At 43.9% G+C, this 23,269-nt stretch overlaps 1 protein-coding gene across 1 annotated transcript in view; it reads right to left on the bottom strand.

Annotated features, from left to right (window-relative positions):
* The window catches only part of CLVS1 (clavesin 1), a 97,166-nt gene that overhangs the window by 623 nt on the left and 73,274 nt on the right, over positions 1–23,269 (bottom strand). The window contains exons 4-5 of the mRNA XM_054284752.1: positions 17,716–17,826; positions 16,341–16,576 (exon numbers count right to left, since the gene is read on the bottom strand). Coding sequence (XP_054140727.1) covers positions 16,341–16,576; positions 17,716–17,826 — 347 coding nt within the window. The remainder of the gene's footprint in view (positions 1–16,340; positions 16,577–17,715; positions 17,827–23,269) is intronic.

Here is a 23,269-nt window from a genome sequence, read left to right on the forward strand (position 1 = left end):
TTAGATAAAGAGGAGCATCATGATTTCTTGCGGTAACAAAACTGAATGGGATCAAAATTGTGGGAAAATTCAAGACTATTTAATTTTCTGAGGTCTGTGTGCTGCAATGTTTGCTTGCTGAGCTTTGGAAGGAGGATCTGATGAATTTATTGTTACAGAGATTTGTTATCCTCCATTTTCTCTGTTTTGGGCTAGGAGTTGCCTCCCAATTTGGAGGAGACAATGAGCTTCAGAGCAAGATCTCTGAGTGAATCTGGTACTTTTAGAAAGGGAACTTTTTCATAAGCAATGATAGAGTCATCCAGACCAGGCATTCACATAGTGCATAGTATTGTTATAGAGAGCCAGTTTTCTCATGGATAGGTTTTAGAATTAGGAGTAGCTGTCATTCCATACATGATGCATTTGTAGTTCCCAATTGTTCATTTATGCTTTAGCTATTTTGTGAGATTAGATGTCACCTCTCTTTTGATAAGAATCCTTAATAAATTACATCCTTTGGTACTGCAGGACTGAATATCGTGACTGTGAATTACTTGTATGATAATTATTCCTATTCTTATGCCTGGAGCTTTCATTAAAGCATAATAAAAAATTTTCATAAAAAAAAAATCTCCAAAGAAAGATAACAAAAACTGGATGCTCAATGGGAAGACTTTATGCCATAATTTTCAAAGAAATTATGTTTGCCCAAATGTTTTCACTGCATATTTTTTACAGATATGTGACATGAATAGTGATTTATGATTGCATTTTAATATAGACAAGCAACTGATTTGGGAGATTATGCTAAATGGCAATTTACATATTTCTAGTATGAGGCAGCAAAAAATAATCATGTGGCTTTCAAACTGTTATGGAATGGCTTGAAATCGCAACATCACCAGGTTTTTATTTTCTTTTTGACTACCAGATTAAATTATTATTAAATAGTACCTGATTAATTCTCATCACCAGTGTATTGTTTCTGTCTGACCCACTGCCTTCAATGACAGTGCCTTCAGTGTCCTTTGCAGCATTTCCCAGCTGCAAGCTGAAAATTTCTGCTCTAAGTCAACTGTGAAAAATCTGAAAATTTTTCCTTTTGTGATCACTGCTGATCATCTCTGCTTTCATCTTATTACACACAAAAATTCTTGCATTCTGTAACAGCAAAATGGTTTCTCCACCATAAAGGTACTTGGGTGCACACCACCTTGGGAGCAACATAATCCTAAATCCTAAATGCTATGCCCAGCCCTTCTGAATAATGTGGAGAGGGATCCAACTGAGATTTTTGTATCTACTAAGTTCTGCAGCAACAATTTCTTTTTTGTTTCTGCTAAAATCTGCTTAGATTGCTATCCTAAAATTCTGATATCTATCTGTAGGGCACAGTCATGGTTTGAACAATTGCTGCTATTTTCTAAAACACAAAAAAGGATTTGTGTTTGGATTTCCATTTTCCAAATACATCAGGGGTTTCTTTGCTGAAAAGTGTTTCCAGTTTTATTTTTAACTTACTTTTTTATGTAGAAAATCAAAAATCAGTCAATTCCGAAAAGGATTCCAAAATAATTTTGTTCACATTCTTCAGTTATGGTAGGTATTAAAAATGTAGATTGTCGGGTTTTGACAATATGAATCAATGCAGCTCACAATCTAATGTAATAACTTACCATGAGATATATATTTCACTGTCCTAAAACATCCCGAATGCATTCTATAGCTTTATTTAATGATAGAGAAAAGATGATTTGCAGTAGGCCACTGCTGCAGAAAGCATTTTCAGCTTACCAGTAAATGTAGAATCACAGATTGTGCTGAGTTGGAAGAGACCCATCAGGATCAAGTTCAACTTCTGGCCCTAGAGAGGACCATCCCCAAGAGTCACACTGTGTGCCTGAGGCATTGTCCAAATGCTTCTTGAACTCTGTCAGGCTGATGCTGTGACCACTTCCCTGGGGAGCCTGTTCCAGTGCCCAACCACCCTCTGGGTGATAAGTCTTTTCTTGCTATCCAAAATAAACCTCGCTTGACTCAGCTTCATTCCCTTTCCTGAGGTGCTGTGGCTGGTTAGGAGAGTGAAGATATCACTACCTTCCCTTCCACTTCCCCCCATAAGGATGCTACAGACCACAATGAGGTCTCCCCATCTCCTCCAGGCTGAAAAACCAAGTGACCTCAGCTGGTCCTCATGTGGCTTCCTGTCCTGTCCCTTCACCATCCTCATTCCTCCTTTGAACATTCATTAATAGCTTAATAGCTTTATATTGTGGTACCCAAAACTGCCCCCACCACTGGAGGTGAGGCTGCCCCAGCTCAGAGCAGAGCAGGACAATCCCCTCCCTCACCTGGCTGTGGTGCTGTGCCTGATGCACCCAGGACAGCTTGGCCCTCCTGGCTGCCAGGGCACTGCTGACTCACATTCAGCTTGCCATCAAGCAGGACCCCCAGGTCCCTTTCCACAGCATTTGTCTCCAAGCTCTTGTTCCCCACACTGTTCACACAACCAGGATTGCCCCATCCCAGGTGCAGAATCCTTGTTGAACTCCATATGGTTGCTGATTGCCCATCTCTCTAATTTGTCAACGTCCCTCTGCAGGGCCACCTTGCCTTCAAGGCAGTCAGCAGCTCCTCCCATTGATTGTTTTAAGTATTCCTTCCAGTCCTGCATCCGCCTCATTAAAGAAGATGTTGAAGAGCACAGGGCTGAGGATGGAGCCCTGCAGAACCCCACTAGTGACAGATTGCCAGCCTGATGTCACCCCATTCACTGTAACTCTTTGTGCCTGGCCCCTGAGCCAGTTGCTCACCCATCACATGGTGTGTTTATCCAGCTGAATATTGGATACTTTGTCAAGAAGGACACTGTGATAGACAACATTAAAAGCTTTGCTGAATTCCAAAAAGATCTCATTAACTGACTTCCCTAGATCAGATAAGTGGGTTACTCTGTGGTAGAAGGAAATCTCGTTTGATACACAAGATTTTCTCCTTATCACCATGTTGAATGTGACCAATGACTGCATTATCCTCCGGGTAGTTTTCAGTACTGCCCAGAATATTTTTTCTGTGATTCTACTGGGCACTGAAGGGAGACTAACAGGCCTGAAATTTCCTCCTTCTTGCCCTCCTTGAAAACTGGGACATTTGCCAGCTTTCAGTCAGCTAGGACTTCTCCAGATCACCAAGACCACTCAAAAATGATCTAGAGAGGCATTGCAGTGATATCAGATAACTCCTTGAGGATTTTCAGATGAATCCCATCAGCCTCCATGGATTAGCAGGGATCCAGCTGGAGCAGCAGATCCTGCACAAGTTCAGGGTCAGCTGGGAGTTGATCATTCTCACAGTCATGGTCCTTCAGCTCTGGGCATTGAGATTCCCTGTATTTTTTGGCTCTAGAAATTAATATAAGAAAAATACTGTTTGGAAGAAGCAACCTTTCTGTTGGTTTCATCTGGTTTTTGTGTATCTAGCACACATGTTTAGTTCAAGGAAAGCAGTCACACTCTAGGTATGTGCAAGTTTACATACTATTTAAGGGAGTTTGTATACTGGCTCTAGCACTAAGCCTAGGACTAATAGCACCCCAAGAATGCTTATTTCTCTGCCATTTATAGCACAGAGTGACCATAGATGTCTGATGATGAGATTAATCAAAACACAAGTGACTTATTTTAAAAGTACTGCTCCCTGTTATAGCTGCATTAACATTTTATTCAGAGGACTTCACAACCACATTTCACATTTTTGAGACAACCTGTTCATGGTTCTTGAAAAGGTGTGTGTGTATCTAATTGCACCTTAACCTATTGAAAAATAGATTGTAGTAAGACACCAAAGTACCTTTGCCCTGACTAATCTTTGTAAATTGCAACTATCTTTGCATTCAAAGCACCCTCTTGCACAACAATTTAAGCCATTTTGATTTTAAAATGGTGAATGAGCAGTACAAAACTTCCCTTGTTTGGCAAGCAGGGGTTAGGCTTTGGCCCTGTCAATGCAGTGGACACTGCTCTGGTGGTATCCCATGGCCAGCAGTTGTTCATGGCACCAGACAAAGGCATTTCTGTTTTGCTGTCTTTCCATATCAATATTTGGGATGGGGTGGAATAGTAGAACACAAAAGAACCATTTCAGTGATACTCAGTGACAGAAGAGACAACAGACATAGATGGAAATGCAGGAACTTGCATTTTTTACTGGGGGATGTTTAAACACAGAAACAAATTGCTCAGAGAGGTTGTCGAATATTCATGCTTAGAGATATTCAAAATCCAGATGGACATAATCCTGGACAACTGCTCTAGCTGACCCTGCACTGAGCAGGGGTTTGGGTAGAAGATCTCCAGAAGCTTCTTCCTCAACCTTTTCATGAATCTGTGCCCACAGAAATACCAACTTTTCTTAGCCATACCAATTTATCTTTCTCTATCCTGACAGGGTAAATATTTTCTTTACAAGTCAATTATGCCTTTGGGGTGTCAGCCTTCACAGTGTGGATGACATTCAGCTGCTAAACATAGATATCTGTGGCCATTTAAGGCACCATAGGGTATCCAAAACAACTGATTAGATAACTGAAGGTTATGGCTCTCGGTGTTATAAAAGACTTGTAGAGGATTCATGTCGTCTTGGAGTAACAGATGGAGGCCAAGAGGCCATCACAGTGCCTGAAACCATTTAATTATACTTTGCAGGATGAATGCAGCTACTTTGTCATGTTCAAGAAATGTCCAGGTCATTTTGACCTGATCCAGATATGAACTAATCATCTAAGCAGGAAACAGAAATAGCACTGGCCTTCTCCAGTCAATACATTTTAGTCACTTGTGCATTGATTCATCTCATTATCAGACATCTATGGTCACTCTGTGCTGTAAATGGCAGAGAAATAAACATTCTTGGGGTGCTATTCATCTGATTTGTTCTAAACATATGGTATAAACATATGACTCATGGGTTACCTGCATTGGAGTCCCTGCTCAGATGCTTTCTCATCTGTTAAAACCAGGGAGAACAGATTTCATGACTTGTGAGGCAATGTTTCCTACATATCCCAGCCACAACTGCCTCACACCTTCATTATTCACCTTCACTATATTACCTTCAGTACTCACCAGAAATGTGACACTTGTCCTGTGTGTTCTGCAGGTCTGGAATTATCAGTGGTTATATGCGAATTCAAAACCTTCTGGTTTCCTTCCTTTCTCAGCTAAAAATTCTCAGTAACCAGTTTGAAAGATCCTTGGCTGTGGAGAATCTGGTTGACTTAAATTTTAACAGAAGTAGACAATTGTTTGTATCACACAGATAGGGTCACTGCCCTCAGCTGGCAGACACTGTGCCTGTCTTTCTTTAACCTGATCCCTGTGGGAGACTAGCTCCTGTAAGAGTACGTGATCACAGTGGACTAGGAGCTAAATCTGAAGTAATTAAAAGACAAGCCAACGCCCATAGACTTTACTAATCTCGATTCCAAGGCTAGGTAACATTTCTTAGGAGAACAAAATGAAAATGGAAAGAGGAATGAATTCTCAGTCTCACTTCTGAACCCTAGGTACCATTTGAGTGTGGTCCATTTAAAGCGTCAATCAAACCCCCCATGGTTGTTTTACTGCTCAGCAAGAATATTTGGAAGTCTGGAAAATCAACAATACCCAGCTGTTTCTCCAGCAGGCTGGTCATATATTTCAGATGACAGCACTGCATAGGTATGTACATCAATGTCTAAGAGAACAGATGGCTTTATGTGTGTGGCCACTTTTATGCAACTCTCTCCAATTCAGTCAAAAACCATGCAAGAAGACTGGATGCAGACTCCTAGCTGTGCTGTTTTCAGAAGGCTCTTCTTAGAGTAAAGCTGCAGTCAATCAGCTCACAGGAATTGATGTTTGCTGGGTATCAGGTTTGTTTCCCATAAAAAACACAGTACAAAATCCTGGGCTGAGCCAACAGTAAGTGCCAGTGTATCACAGCATGTTTGTCTTTGGAGATATCCTCCAATTCTCTGATCCCTCATTTTACGCTCTTCTTCACAGGAATGCTGATGTGCTGCAGCCCACAGGAGTGAGGATGTCTTTGTGCTGGGCTTCCTTTCAGGGGGTTTGTGAATGAAAAAGGAGGGTGGCATGTCTTCTTCTCTAAATTCAGGAGGCTTCAAGCTCTCAGAGTGACACAGTGCAGATCATATTGAGTGACTCTGTTTTCTACCTCTCACCTCCCATCTGCTCATTTCACTTAAATTCCATTCAGATTTCACCAGTACCTTAGGGCTGTTCATCTCCCAGTCATTCATTCCCTTTACAGAACATATTTTTTTAAATCACACTCATGAACATCTATGCTGACAAGGTGTGAGGGACATTTTTCTCTCTGCTTTTCTCCCTCCAGACTGTAGAGGTGGGTGCAGCACCTCAGAGTGTGTTCTGCAACACACCTCACTCAAGTGTATGGCTTCACTGCATGGGAAAAACAAGGGTTTCTCCTTGGTTTCACAGAAACAGTGGAGATGTACAGGTGTGAAGTAATTGTGGCCAAAGGTACCCTTTTGTTATTGAAGGTGCTTGGAAAGGAAATGCTCCCAGGTGGTGTGGGCAGATTTGGCAAGCCCTGCTCAGCAGCGCACAATCCCAGTGAAGCAGCTACGGCGTGAGGTTCTGTGCCCAGGCCCACAAACACTGCTCAAATCTCTTGCCAAAGCCATTTTACAGCTTCTACACGGGTGTTGGCTCACAGCTGTGCATTAAGACAGCAGAGTATTGTGCCACAGAGACCGGGCCAGAGGAGCAGCTTTGGCACACCAATCTCAGCACTGCAAAGAGATGCAGCAGCACCAATGTCTAGGGGCCCAGGTGGGCTGGCAGTGATCCACTGGCATGATTAGCCAGGGGCAAGAGCAGTGTGAAAACTCCGGCATCATCTTGCTGCCAAGGCTCTGCCCTCAGGACTGTGGGGCCAAGCTGCTGCATTTCCCAAATGGAAGCTGACTTTGTGGCCACTCTGGCAGCAGTACCCATCTTCCTCCCTGGTGGTGAGCACACCCTAGTGACAGGTGTCCACACAAACCCTGAGCACAGCTCACTGCAGGGTGTGCACAAAGAGGGGTAGGGATGACACTGCACCACATTTGGCTCTAACCATGGCCTGGCTGTCTGAGTACCCAGCCCTGACCTGTCCCTTAGCCCACACTGCCCTCCAAGGATGCAGTGTGTGTCCTTTGGCACTTGCTGTAAAAACAGGTTTCTGATGGGCTAGGAGAAGTTCTCAGCTTATTGCAGACACTCTGGATTGTATAAACATTCAGAAATGCTTAAGTGTGTGACACAGCACATACAATCTCATGCCTTCAGGCCACTGAGACCCAGATGGAACCAGAGCATATGCAGGGCAAACACAGCCAGACTCCTCTGGCAGGATCTATCCCTGAGAAATGAGGACAGGAGTTGGTCTGTGCCAGCAGCCTTGGAATTAAGGTGCATATCTCAGTCTTTTTTCATCAGAGTGGATTTGCCCAATATCTGCTTCTCCTAGGTGTTCTGAGCTTCTGTGACAAGATCTAGCCTCAGTCCAGGGCAGGGGAATGGCATGAGTGGGAGCTTTTCCTGGCCATTTCCTTTCTCTGCTACATACTGAGTTTTCTACATGCTTTTTTTTCTCATTGAAGGAATAGCTGCACCTGCTTCAGCAAGGATTTCCTGGAATACCCTTAGTCCTCTGGAATCCAATATGTCACCTATGACATGGTAAGCCTAGTCACAGGATAAAACAAAGACAACCCTGCAGCAGCAAACACCAATTTACATCAGATTCAACAGAGCTATTATGAAGTCTTGAATTTGATATCAAAAAAAAAAAGAAATTCAGGCCAGATAATGAAAACAATTTCTTCTCACACTTTATGAATATTCACACATGAACACACATACACTTGTCATGCGCACTCATGCCTTTCCTGCTTATCCCCATTTCCTTGCCCACCAAGCTCTCTGTCAAGCCTAATGGCCTCCTTTTCCCAGACAATCCAGTGCTTTACTCCTGCCTCATCTTTCAGTCTGCCATTTTTAGCTCCCATTCCAGTGACTCCAGTTCTCAGCATCTCAACCAGATCTGCCACTGAGTCATACTCTCTTCACTGCTGTGTGGCAATACCAGGGAGGACAGAGCACCAAGAGCAAAGAGAATAAGTCTTTCTACTTCCCCATCATACATCAAAAGTTTCCTGTCCTTCAGAAGAACAGCACTACAGCATGAAAGCAGCCCAGTAGATGTGCTATTTAGAGTGGAAAGTCAAGCACCACCACAGCATGAAAAACTAAAATGTAGGTTGTGGGAGCAGCAGTCCCTTGGCCAGGTGTGTGTGGGTGTTGAGACCTGTGCCTCGCACCCTGGCCCCAGGAGCACACTCTGTTCTTTCTCAGAGGGCTCTTTCCTCCCTCAGTGCTCAGCATACTCTGTGCTGTGCTAGTCAGTGCCTTTTCATTTCTTGTGGTGATTCAGCGTGTGGCTCTGTGACACATTTGCTGCATATTAGTCCCAAGCCTGCTCTGAAGATAGCCTTTTTTAATTCCCTCCTGAGCTTTTCTGTGGAGTTTATCAATGCAGTACTTGTGTGCCTCCTAAATGCTCATTCATTTACTGCCATAGCATGACTGTGAGAGTGGGTTTTCTTTTGATTTTCATTTTGCATGTGGAGAACTGAAACATAGTGAGGTTAGGGTGCAAATGTTTCTCCAATGGGGTGCCCAGTGTTGAAGGTCTGATTTTGCAGAGCCCTCAGCCTTAAGTGGCAGCTTGTGTTTTCAAAGCACATGTCCCATGGATTTCTGTTGCAGGCAAGTGCTGAGTATTTCTGGAAATTGGACCCCACAGTCTATAGCTTGGCATGTTGAAAACAAGCAATGTGCAATCTCACAGCCTGTGTGAAATTTGGCTCAAGCTACTTGCCAGGCTGACACAGGGGCTCAGGTGGAGAGGGACAGGAGGGTCTGCTCCTCAAGGGTTGTATCCAACAGACTGAACCTGGTCTCCACCAGACATTTGTTGCCCACCAAGTGTGCGTCCTAGCCCATCTGCTTCCAGTCCTTTGTGCCCACCTCATCTTTCAGTGTGCCTTGTGGCTCCCATCCCAGTGACCCAAGTCTCCAGTACACAGATGGGTTCACCACTAAATCCTCTCCAATTCTCCTGCCAACAGCAGGGAGGATGAAGCTCTGCAAGCAAGAGGTGTCAGTCTTCCAAATCCTGGCTCCATGCCATGGATTGGCCTAGTGCAGAGACAATGGTGATCACAAGTAAAAGTTGTAATTACAAAGCCCTCTACACCCCACGGCCTAGGCAGGAGATGCACATTGTGGGCATTGAACCATCAACACAAGCTGAACAAGTTTATTTGTGTTGGGAGGCCAAGCTAAAGCATGAGGCAATCTGTGGGGCCATTAAATGCTAAAATTAAATATGTTTCTACAGGGCATGTGTGAATTGCCCTTTCAAAGGCTTGTAACTCAGCCAGATGTAGGCGGATTTTTCACAGGACAGCAAAAGACATAAGCAGTGTAAAACCATTTATTTTATTAAGTGTCATGTCTCTAATCTAAACTACTAAACTTTTGGCAAATTTATAGCCAGTTGAAGACATAATTTACAGCACAGTATTTTAGGCAGCCTGAGCAGCACTGGTTCTGCCATTCTCACCTCTAGCCTCTGTTTGTGCACCCATGCACTGGGAATCGAGTGCTGCAAACAGATGAAATGAAGCCCACACTGCCAATGCCCCCAGAGAGCAACTGATTTCCTGCCTCATCCCAGGGCATCCCCAGTGCCAAGCTACCCATCCCTCCTGCCCTTGGTTCAGCTGTGGCTGCGAAACTCACTTGGCTTCTCTCACTACAGGTTCCTGAGGATATTCTGCAACATCTCCCCTGTAGCCTCCCTAGGTGCTGCTGATGTGCCAGATCCAGTGGCTGCTTTCCACTTCTTTCTGATGTATTAACTGGATTCTGTTTAAAAGCTATAAACTTTAAAGAGAATATATAACTTTACTCTATATTACTAGATAATGCGTACATTACATGATATGCATGTCCCTAGGATGCCTTATTTACTACCAATCCATGTCTCATTCATCATCTGTGTATGGGGGAAGCACTTCTGCAGAAGCATTCAGAAATTCTCCTTTGTTTGAAATAATTTATAATAAAATAGTGAATGTAAGCCTTATGTTATAGGTCTTGTGTATTATAGAGTTATTTTATCACAAGTTTTTCCTTTTTGCCCCAACACAAGTAGAAATGCACCCCAGCTACAAGCAGAGCAGCCCAGCTGCCATCCATGGGCAGTGGGAAGTGTTCACACATTTTCGTACTGAGTTTTATTTGCTGGTATTTTACTACTTCTGCAGTAAATTGGTGCTGACTGTGAACCGGCATAAAACATGACCCATAAAAGCAGAAACATATGGCCAAGGAACATTAAGGTCACACTAAGGATAACAAGTAGAAAGGTCTGCCTTGCAGAGCCCAGCTGGGCATATGGAGAAACAAGTCTGAATAAATAAAAACCTTACATAAGTCACCCCCATGCACGGCCCCTTTTGGTTCTAAAACTGTTCCAGTCGGCATTAGTGTGGACCAGTTGTAAAATCCCTTCTGGAAGCACGATCCCATTTCTGAGAAACAGCAATTAGTTTCAGCAGTGAGTTCATTTGAATATATCAGGGCTTTTGAAAACACACACATCAGGAGGCAATAATGGCTAAACCCTCATCTGTACTTTAAAATCCTTTCACTCTAATCTGGGACATAAAAATCCACATGCTGTAACTCAGCACCATGCATTCCAACAGACTTTTTTCACTGCATTTTCAAAATGCATAATATGGGGGCTTTTGATGAGCCTAGTAGTCAGGCCATTGAGTCTTTGGGTGCTCAAGTCCTTTCGGAAACAGCCTCAAGTTCTACCAGGAGAGGTTTAAATTAGGTATTAGGAAAAAATTTCTTTACTGAAGGGATTGTAAACATTGAAACAGTCTTCCCAGGGAAGTGGTGGAGACACCATTCCCTGGAGGTATTTAAAAGATGTATAGATGTGGTGCTTAGGCACAAAGCTTAATGGTGGACTTGGATTAACTTGGACCTGGTGATCTTAAAGATTTTTCTCAACCTAAATTATTCTACAGTTCTATGATTCTTTAAGTTTTTATTTTACATAGAAAAACATAATGCACAGATTGTGCATGTTCATAATTAGTGTACTTGGTTCTACTTTAAAAGTTTTACCCCAACTCTGAATTTACAGAGTCTCTGATAAGCTTGACTCTGTGCTAGTAATGCTCTTGCAATCCATGTTATCCTAAGAGTAATTTGAATAAAGTTATCATTAATTATATTTTGATTAAAAAGTTTGATTAAACAACCCAGGTTGCTTAGCCAGAATATATGTGTAGTTGTTAGGTAAAATTTTCTTCTCTGCAAGGCAATTTTAAATTTTCAAACCTGTTTGCACTGGCAGCAGGTTAAAAGCTAGTGCTCTTTTGATACCTGGGAGGGCAGAGAAGGAACATTCAGCTCCCAGGCTGTGCTTGGTGCCTGTGCAGGGAACAAGCAAAGGCAGAAACATTGCTTTGTTTCCCATCTGTTCACCACTTGGACTGAAGAGCAAGTTCAAACACCAAAAAGTGACCCAGATGCAGGTGAAGAAGGGCAGTTCTTGTAAAGAAAAGTGAGTCAAAGAGAGGGAACGTGCTGCTGCAGCTTACTTGTTGCTGCTGGACCCCAGTGTAAGAGCAAGGGTGGCACTGGAGAATAAAGGAAATTCCAAATTCAGACCTCTTTCACATCTTCCCCAGCCACTGAATCCATCCCTTCACCTGAAGATGCTCCCCCACTGCTTTTAGGTACCCAAATAGCTACAGACCTGGATCTCCTACTGTTGGGAGAATGGGGCTAAAAAATTGTGCCCTATTGGCACAGTGATATGCTGAGAGCAGTCGCTGACTCTTTAACTGCCAGGCTTAACCATCCACCTTAACCATTTGTTAAACTGCACACCCAGATAAAACCTCCAGCTGCTCCTAAAAACAGCACTCCATCAACAAAAGCCAGCATGAACGCCTCAGGCAAATGCTTTGCTTTTGTGTGAGCTCCCTGTTGACTCAAGGCCCCTTTCTGACCATCAGAGATCACAGAAGACTTGGCCACAGCTGAAAGGGAGGTCATACTCTTCCCTGTGCTCCAAATTTTGCACCATTTACATGACTCTGAAATCCCAAAACTCTTGAGTGACAGGATTCGTGGATGGATGTGGACCCTTCAGAAGAGATGGCTCAAGATAGAGGAAGGGCCTGTCGCCATTGCTGCCCCCAGAATTGTCTGATGGATGCAGCCAGGCTCTCAGGTTAAACTAAGTTCTCTGTATTAATGCTGGGTTGCATGTTTACTACCTTGCATAATTCAGACCTCACTGAGCTGAATCTTAACAAACATACATTCTGAATGGATTTTTATTATTGTTGCTCCCCCTACCCTCCCCCCCTGGTAATTAAGACTCATTATGTGGAGTCATCAGCTGTTTTGCTTTGTTTCCCATCTGTTCATGGTGTACTTGGGATCCCAAACAATACTGCAGATGGGAATGCCATTTCCGCTGGTTTGGTTTTGCTCCAGTGGGACTTCGTGTGGCCACTGGTGGAAGAAACGCAATGGTTTTGATTAAAGATTTTCCATATTGTAGACTCTTGTCAAATCTCAAAATTTTCAAGATTATGTCATTGACTAGAGTCAGTGGCAGCCTTTCTCTAAGAGGGTTTTCAATCCTTTCCCCATCTACAACACCTCCATTCTCTGAAGTCAACAAGGACACTTTCTTGAGAACAAATCTTGTGCAAGTCACTGGGAAAACCACCCCTGCCTGTGACTGGGAAGAAGATAATGTTCTGGTTCCATTGCTGTTAAATGGAGCAGAAGTTGGAATCTAATGAGACTGTGCTATGCAAGTTTAATCTCCTGTAGCCCCTTCACATTAGTCTTTCACTCCTGCATCAGTCAGACTGTCATACTGGCACACTGTTTCTGGCCTCTGATGGCTAGCAAACCAACTCTGAATTGCAGCCAAGGTATACTTTGATCAACTTAGGTACCATTTGATCTCATGCCTAATGCCTAAATGGTCCTTTTTCTCAAATACTTGTTCTCTCTCCCCAGATTTTATTCCCTTCAAATCCATTTCAACCTTTGCTATCTGAAGTTAAACAAACCACTGTCTTCTATAGCTTCTTGCTGGAAAATTATGCTCTCTGCTTTCCTCATGCTCCCCAGAGTTCTCAGGTGAATTTATTTCAATTTACATGTCCCTGCCATGGTGACAGGAGCCGAAGCACTGCTGTCAGTCCTAAAGCCAACCTACAGGCAGGTACCTGCTCCAGCTTCAGCCCCTCTCACTGCTGCTTAGTGCCTCATTTTTTCCTGGCCTGCATTCAGAGATTTATTTTAGTTCTCAGTTTGGTCTCAGGAACATCTTGAAAATGGCCTCCTTCCCCCCCTGCATTCATTTGCCGATGTGGGTTACATGGCTACTACATTATTTTGGTCAGTGATTCTCTGATTCCATTTCCTGGCAATTTTCTTCCAAATCTATAATTCCTACCTTGGTTTCTCAGCCTCCCTGCTACTAAAATTGCCAGACACTATTTTTGGAGTAGGTGTCAAGGGCGAGCTTCTCTCCGGGTGTAGAGAATGGGGGCATTTCATTTCACAGGGACACATCTATGTGGTCACAGCTCTCAGCATTACAGCAGCACTGAGCTCAAAGGTTCCAGGTGCTTTAACACTCCTCAGGTCCAGGGGCAGCCTTAGCAAGGATGGGCTTGTGTGGCTTTACAGCCAGGGGCCACAGAGCCAGGAGGGGCTGCAGCTCTGCATCCCGTCACACAGCAGGACAGTGCCACAGCTGGGAACAGCCACTGCAATTTCTGCCCCCAGGTAAAGCCAAGTCTCACAAGCACTGCCCTGCCCTGCAGCTGGTTACAGGGCAGGCAAACTGCAGTGATGTCTGGGCAGTCAGAGAGGAAAGGTCCTGTAATTGTTCTGGCTTTTCATCCTTGAATTGCAGAAACCTAAGAAGGCTCAGTCCTTGCATATTTGCCCCTTTCAGTGGAACATGATTGCTAAAGAAAAAGTCAGTGACCTTTACCTTTATTTTTTGTTAAACTGATCATTTCATCAGAAAAAATCACAAAATTAACATGTTGCCTCAGAGTGTATGCCAGGGCAGGAGGACCAGAGGAGATATTTTCAATAACACCAGAAATTGTTTTAATAAGGGAAAGAAATGATAGAAAAATTGTGAGGGAGTTATATTTAAGATGAAGAATAATGTCAGAAGATCACCTATGCCTAGTGCAAACCTCTCTGGAGTATCCAGACATCTCAGTCATAGCCTGAGCTTCACATTAGAGATAAATGAACCTTAAGAGGCAAGGAGGGGAGATATATAAAGACAGGTAATGCTGGTAGAAGTCTGGAGACCTTTTAAGATGCCTTAGATATAAATCTGATAAAAAAATAAAATCCAATAAAGCACACAATCATGCTTTCTAAACATAGGCTTTTACCTGTGATTGGGCCAAACCATAATTTCAGGAGAAGAAGAATCAAAGCAAATACTCATAGGAGAAAATCTGTTAGAGCTGTGAACTTTTCACCTTTAACAGCAAGTAATGACCACGGGGTGCAAGATCAGATGGCTGACTTAACCGCCGAGTAACAAAATTAGGCTAAAAGTTAGATCTGGTCTGCCCAGAGGCAACATGACAAATTAGATTCATCCCCTCCCCGTATTTGTATTAGTGCACTTTTTTATTATTGAACAGATTATAAAAGAAGGCTTTGCCTCAAGGCAGGGTTTTCTGGCACTGAACTAATTTTCAAGCTGAGGTTCTCCCCTAAGGGTGCATAAGACCCTCCCTTTTTTGCAGCCAAGGATCAGATCCTCAGCAAAGATTTATCTGTGAACAGCTGTCAACATATTTGGAGCTTTAAAAAACTGCAGATTTCTTTCTATAAAGCTACCTTAATGGGGATATAGTTTATTAATAAAGAAATATTTAGTATTTTTCTAAAATAATTCAGTGTGTTTCACTGAAAGATTTATTAAAAATTAATTGGTTTAAACTCAGCTCTCTGGGGCAGGCTTTGTAAACTCATGCTGGCTCCCAGCCTCAGTTGGTGGTCAGGAGTGAGGACTGCTGACAATGCAGGTGGCCACCCCTCTTCATGACAAGGCTGCAGGCTCACACCCTGAAAGTCTTGTGGCTGTGAGCTCTTGCAGTCAGTCACAAGTGTTAGTGTTTCCAGCACGAGGCCTCACTTTGCAGACACAGCTGCGTGGCATCCCTCTGACCTGGAAGGGAGCTGTGAATCAAGAATGCATTTTTTTTTCTTCTGAAGATGAAAGACTTTCAAAATTAATTGTATGACATTATGGCCTGTCTGTGTTGTCAGCTTTGATTTTGCTGTGACAAAATGATGGCCGCTCCCTGTCACGGAGAGTGACGCCGTGCCTGTGAGCACGGCACTCATCAAGTGGCAGCAGCGAGGAAAGCATCGGTGCAGGGAAAGCAGTTTCATGGAGGGGGTGCCAGGGTTGAGGAAAGTGCAGATGTTACACTCACACAGGGAAGCCTGCATGGCCATGGCTCGCTGCAGCTGGTGCTGGCTCAGCCGTATCACCCACAGCTCTGTGCCAGGTATCCACCTTCCCGACCCCATCCCCACAATCAGTCCGGCTACTGAGGGTAACACACTCCAGAGGTGTCCTTTTGAGCACTCAGAGCTGAATGCACAATCACTAGAACTAAAATCAGAGCAATTAAAGAGCAGCTCTGCAACTGCCTTTGCAGTGGGAGCAGAAGGCGAGGGAGAAGACCAACTCCTTTTCCCTTTAGAGGGCAGTGGTGTTCATCGTACAAAAGCTGCTTTTCAAGGAGGTAAATCCCTCATGGATAGCAAGCGGGTCAGCAGCAGCAGAGGAGCAGCAAGGAATGGGAACCAGTGCTGAAGTGCACTGGGTGCACTGCACCGTGCAGGACAGCACCTCACCCTGATGTACTTTCTGTAATGCTCTGTGCAGGGGCTCATTAATTTCCCCTCATTTTCATGCACAGTAATCAGACAAGTAATTACGGTTCCACTGAGACTTCCTTTCTCCCACCACACCACGAGCACAGCCCAGAGTGAAGCGCTCATCACCATCAACGTTTGCCAAATTACTGCCTCCCTTCGAGCCAGATGAGCCCTTCCTGTGAGATTTAACCTGTTCAGGTAGCCAAAAAAAGAGCTGATTTCGAGGGCAGTACCAACCTTTTCATGGGCTTGGGCGAGGCCTCCCTCTCCAGGCTGGAGGAGGCGTGCTTCACGTGCATGGCGTTGTAGGAGGTGTGGGTGTACTCGTTCTCATCGCTGTAGTCGGGACCCAGCAGCGTTCGAGCCCACGTCCCCATGTCGTAGGGAGGCAGAGTGCCCCCAAACTCAGAGGGCAGGCATTCGGGGTGTATTAGCTGGTGGAGGCTGTTCAGGTTGTTCCCATGAAGAAAGATCTTTAACAAATAAAAGAAAAAGTTCAAAGTCATCACCCACTCCTTACTTCATTAAGTACAATAGCAGCGCTAATGAGGTGTGGAGCGTCATTAGTTGACTCTGCAGTTTCAGGTGGGAATTTCAAAAGCTCTCAGGGCTTACTCAGTTGGCAGAAGAGGGGGGATTAACTTCGGGGTGGGCAGCTGAAGAATTAGGCTGGCATTACTAACACCTCTGTAAACTCCAATTCGCTTGCTTTTGGCACTTGACAATTTCTGTTTCTTAAGTACCAGATCAGGAGAAGCAGAAGTCAGGAATTATGACTGATAATTGCTACTGTAAGAGGATAGAGGCTTACATGAAGAGCAGTGAGAAGAAAAGGGTGACAGTGGAGCTTACTAAAAGCAGGCATAAAGAGTAGGACTTCAGTATCTGAGGGGGCCTCTAGCCCTGTACCCCAGCACAGACACTTCCAGGGGGGTATCAGGCTGTGTCACCACTCGGTGCTGCTTCAGCAACACTTGGTTCTCTAATCCTTCTTTGCTTTCAGGTGGGTCCTACCCTTTTCCTGCCTAGTCAGACCCACCGCAGGGTGGGCTCTGGGGTCTCCTGAGGTATTATTTAGCTGTTGTTTGACAGACTGCAGAGAACAAATGGCTAGGATGACTGCAGAACCCCCAATTCACTTGGGTTTCAGTGGAGATGATCTGCCTCTTCTGCAGTGTGAGCAAACAGCCTTCAGGCTTGGGTACTTTTGGTGGAAGCAAGTGAATTACCATCATGTGAAAACTGTCACCCTGCTGAAGAAATGTATTTTTACTCCTACAAAAAGAGTTGAACTGAATTTTCCCTCACTTGCAAGCAACTTCAGCCAGGCCTGATAGTCCCTCAACATTGCCAGCTCTCTCTATTCCTGAGCATGTCCCAGTAAAATGTATCCATACTTTGTTAGTGATAACAAATTTCTGGTCCCTGGCTGAATTATTGATTCAATCCAGACCATTCCAAACTCTAATTTTTAATAACAGCAGCAATTCTCTTATACCACACGGAAAATGGAGAGGGGAAAAAAAAAACAACAACTAGAAAAGAAAACAGGCAGCTACTTGGAAAATCCAGGTCTGCAGGTTCCTCCCCACCCTCACTCCCATCTAGTTACCCTTTTCCTTGTCTTGTCTTTGAGGAATGGTTTGATTAGCGTGTACAGGGCATGGATGTACCAGGGCTGATTGACAAAATGGACTCCTCCAAAACGTGCAGGAAAGCTGTCCTACAGAGAGAAAGAAAGGAAGGCAGTTAAGAGATGCAGTGCTTCACTTCGGCAGTCAATAGGATGAAAGTCGGAGGAAAAATCTGTCTCTTTCCATCTGCAAACGAGCACTGGGAGGGGGCAGGAGGAAAATGGAGAAACAAAAAAGATGCCTGTTAGCGTTTGCATCAGTTTCCTCTGCGGACAGAGGCAGTCCCTTCGCCCCTGCACACACTGGCGCATCAATTGCCGAGGAGATGCTGAAGATTTAAAGTCGGGTCTCCAGCCACTTCTCACGAACATTTTTTAACTCCGTCAGGGCATCTGACTCGGCCGGCCTGGGAAGTGAGAGGGGGGTGACGAGGGGAAGCTCTCTAATTTCTCATTGTAGAGCGCAAGGCAAGCCCCCGGTTCCCACGCACAGCGCTGCTCGGAGCTCACCTTTTCACCCCTCGGCCTCCCTGCCTCCCCCTGCTGAAATCATCATTACAATGGCTGACCTTTCGGGGTGAGCAAGCAGCGTGCTGCAGGGAGGAGGATGGGTGGGAAATGCTGATAAGCGAAGGTGTGGGGAGAGTGCACCATGGCAGCACCATGGAAACTGCGGGAGCCGCTGCCCGGCTCGGCACGAACAGCCCGGGCATCATTGAGATGCAGGGAGCGTCCCGCTGGAGCGGCGCTCGCACAGCATCCCGCAGCATCCTCCGCCAGCCCGCCACGCCCAGGAGAACGGGAGGTGGCTGCTGGCCTCTCTTTACAGGTTATTGCACATTGCGAAGGGTGTTTTGCACCTACGAGCTTATCAAGGAAGAGCCTAGGATTTTTTTTTTTTTTTTTTTTTTTTTTTTTTTTTTTTTGCATGGCATAAATAATGGGACGACTGCTGCGGCTGTGTGCAAATACGCTCGCAAGGGGAGGAGAGCAGCCTGTCTCTCTGCTGTGAAGGGAGATTCTGATGAAGCCGTCCTCATCCTGTGTGTGCTCCTAACCCCTGCAGCTCAGCAGGAAAAGCAGAGTATAATCAGGTCTCCTCCTTCAGGGCTTTGGCTCTGGGACTCAGGCAGGTTCCTTCCCCCCACAATTAGCACAGGGTGTCCTGGGGCCTGGGGCTTTCTCTCGCCTTCCTCCCGAGCATCAGAGATTGAGCACAGCTGGTGAGAATACAGGGTTGATTTGTGAGATGATATGAAAAAATCCCCTTATACACCTGCTCTGCAGAGCTTCTCTGCTGCTTCAAGGTCAATTTTTCCCCCAGATTTAGCAATATGTATGCATGCAGCACCTCCTGCAACCCAGGGCACATCATCAGGACTCTCCACACTCTCTAGCTGTGGTTTGCCCTGGCTGACATCTAAAACCATACTAGAGTAATGTTTGTGAGCAGCCTCAGGCATTAAGTGATATCTTTTTCTTTTGCTATACAGTGAAATAAGCCATTTCCACCTCAGACAGGTCAGTAGATCTGAAATCATTACAAATCTGCATATTGGATGTTCTGTGAAGCACTATGGGGTAATCCGGCCAGCACACAGGAGGACAAGCAGTGTAACATCACAGGTGATCCCGTTTTAAATTCCAGTAAATGATGAATTGAGCTTTTGAGACCCCACCTGGTCTGGGGTCCTTAGCCCATGAAAGATGTCAACCTGCTCGAATGAGTCCAGAGGAGGGCCAAAAAGCTGATCGGAGGAATAGAGCACCTTTCCTACAAGAACAGGCTGAGGGAGCTGGGGTTTTTCAGCCTGGGGAAGGGAAGGCTCTGGGGAGACCTCATTGCAGCCTTACAGTACCTTAGGGACTCTGCAAGGAGGGAGAGAGACTTCTTATCTGGGCAGATAGTTACGGGATAAGGTTTTAAATGAAAAGAAGGCTGGTTTAGATTAGATGTTAGGAAGCAATTCTTTTCTTAGAGGGTGCTGAGGAACTGGAACAGAGAAATTGTGGATGTTCCATCCCTGAAAGTGGTCAAGGCCAGGTTTAATGGGATCCTGAGCAATGTGATTTAATGAGCGGCATCCCTGCCATGGCAGAGGGATTGGAACTAGGTGACTTTAAAGATCCTTTCCAACCCTATGTTTCTGTTCAGTGATTCCATGATTCTATAATTCTCTTTAAGGATGACATATGTCCTGTTGGGGTGTTCATTTTCAATAAAGAAGAGTGTATTTCCACTGCTTTTCATGGGAGTTTAGGATGCAGATTTGACTGAGATAAAGTGCTGCAGTGCTGCATGTTCCAGTGGCTTCAACTAATTGCTGAGAAATTGCTGCAGAGTCTGAGCCCAGCTAGCAAAACACATGGACTGACAGAAGTGTGAAGCCCAAAGTGATTTTCTACCATGTGATAACCTAAAATTGTGTTTTATAGCAGACCAGAGCCATAAAATGCCCATCTCATGCAAAATTCACAAATTCAGTTGCCTTCCTCACACATGGGAATGAAGCTTTTAAGATTTGGAGCTTTTCACAGATTATTCTAAAAAAAAAAAAAAAAACAAACCTAAGACAAACTGAAAAGCTCCATATTTGCCTTTATTTATTTATTTATTATTAATTCTATATTTGTCAAGCTGGCTGCCATCCCACAAGCTGTATCTATAAGGAAGAAGTTTCTGACACCTTTGCTCTTTGGAAGTAAATTGTCACAGCTGTTCCCAGGCTGTACTGTAGCAGCTAATATCAGGGTAGAAAGTCCAATCTGAGTTTGAAGCACAGGAAAGTAAAGCAATGAAAGATTGGAAGCAGGGGAATAACTTTAGGACACAGAGATTTAGACTGACCTGAAAAAGAAAGGTTTTTTGCCTTCCTGCTGGAATGCACAAATTATATTAATCATTTTTAGTGAGAAACAGCAGTCAGTCTTCATTTTCAAGGGGGAACATGTATTTTTTAGGACATGTTGACCAGCTTTAACAATACTCAGAATGGCCCAAATACTGAGAATTATAGGAACCAGCCAGAGCTTTAAGCTAGCAGTCTGCCTCTAGAAAAAAGGAGCAGGATGCACTTTCCTATATAGAACATTAATTTTACGTTCACCCAATGTAGATTGTTGAGTCTATAAGCTAGCTTCTGTCTCACACATCTGTGTTATAGGAAAGCCCTTAATATAACAGTTTTATTTAAAGGCAATTGCTTTCTTTTAATTTTGAAGGTACACCAAAACATGCACAAAGACCCTTGAAAAGGAAGCATGACAGTCAGAAAAAAAAAAAAAAAAACAATAAAACACCCCCCCCAAAAAAAAACCAAAACCAGCAAAGAACATTTTTTTGTGTGTAACTTTCTTCTAAACTTTGTTCCTTGCCCTATTAAGCACATTAAGTTCAATTTGACCTTCATCCCTCAGTCCACCTGCTTTTGTAAAGCTGTCAATTAGCACAAGGACAAAGACTTTTTTTTAAGGAAAAAAAAAACCAAACCCAAAGAAATTTGATATGGGAATCATCCAGAACTGTTTAGAACTGCAACATACTAATTTTGTAGAAGTCCCTAATTAGAACAGAGCTGTCTTGGAAAGTAAAGCTCCTGTCTGGAGGTCTGCCTTGTGCAGTTCCAGGAAGATGTATGAGACATTTCCCACACCCCACTTAGTGTCTCTGCTGCTTTCCCTGGGGCGAGGTGAAAGTAGCTGAAATTGATTTTCTGCTGGAGAGCTTTTGCTTTTAGGAATTCTCTTTTGATTTCTCATGTCTTGTGATTCCTTGGGAAGGTGTATTTTATAATAAGGTACATTTTTGGAGTCTACTGTGAAATGGACTCGGGGATCATGGACCCTTTTCTTAACCTGATTCCTTGTCAAAAATACCCAATCCTAAGGATATACCTGGGTTTTATTCCAATGTTAAAAATGAAACATAGCACACATTAATTGTTCTAATTATTTTTGGGCACTACTGTCTTCTCCTCTGAAAACAAGGCTGGACACATTAGCACGTTGCTCAGCCATGAAATTACAGAGTAGATAAATACATCCAATCCAATCCTATCCAAGCTAACCAGCTCCTTAGCAATAGCAAAGAATCACAGAATCACAGAATGGATCAGGCTGGAAGGGACCACAGCCATCAGGGCCAAACTCCCTGCTCCAGCAGGGTCGTCCCAGAGCACATGGCACAGCACTGTGTCCAGATGATCCTTAAGTATCTCCAGTGAGGGAGACTCCCTCTGGGCAATCTGTTCAGTTCTCACCCTGGAGCACAGGAAAGTTGTTCTTCTGCATGTTTAGGTGGAACTTCCCATGCATCAGTTTTTATCCATTCCTTCTTGCCCTATTGCACTAGTGACAGGACCCCAACTAATTTTGATACTAATTTTGACCCTCTGCCTTTGAGCCAGTTCTCAATCCACCTCATTGTACATTCATCCACACTTGAGTGAAAGAACTTCAGATATCTTCTTGGACAGCTGGCTCACTTCACAGTCAGTCCAGACCTTCTTCACTGGGACTTAAATTGATCTAAAACAGGGAATATATTTATCAATGTTGCAGTGGCACCTTCCCAGAGCAACATAGGCAAACTGAGAGGGAGAAAATAGTCCAAACATAGAGTTTGAGTTGATTTAATGAAACTGGGGCCATTGATGGGCCTATTCTTTTGCCTGATTTGTCTTTGTTTTGCTTTATATATTTGCTTGTTTGCTGTTTTCAGTTATTCTCCTCTTTATCATGCCTAAAGGGAAAGTAATGAACACAGTGGAGCTGCAACAGACCCCCCCAAACCCATGCAGGCTTCAATACATCTTTCATTTCAGATTGAAGAAGGGTCTCCAAGCTTGCAGGTCAGAGCAAAATGTTATGGGGATCATCGTTTCCCAACTCTGCTCAGACATCCTGTGCAGAAAAATTCTTGATCTGAGCCTGGAACTGAAAACCTTTGGTACATAATATTCCATTTAATAGCTTAGGAGGGGTGCTTGGGAACTATGAGGTCGATTAGAGAAAATTGTTCTTTCTTTCTGCCTGTTCTTGCCATGAAAACACCTATTTCTTTTGGCATGAGTATGCATCAGAAACCTTTTACTATGGTGTTGTTTGGAACTGCCTGGAAGCTGAAAATCAACACGATTTTCCAGCAGCTCCTCACACCAAAATATGCTTGGAATGCAAAACCATCTTTGGAATATGAAAAACAAGAATTACTCCAGCCTGATTTCAAACTACATGAATTGACATCATAGATCAAAGACCTGACCTCAAAATCAATATTACAGCATATTTCTAGGTTACAGAGTGTCTGAATTTTGAGAAATAAGCATTTTTAAAGTGCTTTCATAACCTTTGCCCTTTCTAATCAGAAAACCAAGCACACACCCCAATGAACTTCTATCTCAACTATACTTGACAGTTCACTACAAATCCAAATACAATTCCCCTGGAAAGAAAATAATTACCCCCAGATTCAGGAAGATATAATTCATAAACAAAACTGTTTAAAGTGAAATATCATGTAAACTGAGGGTAA

The sequence above is a fragment of the Melozone crissalis genome, unplaced genomic scaffold (genome assembly GCF_028551555.1).
Source record: "Melozone crissalis strain CALT ecotype California unplaced genomic scaffold, PUWL_Pcris_2 ptg000042l_1, whole genome shotgun sequence".
NCBI lineage: Eukaryota > Metazoa > Chordata > Aves > Passeriformes > Passerellidae > Melozone > Melozone crissalis.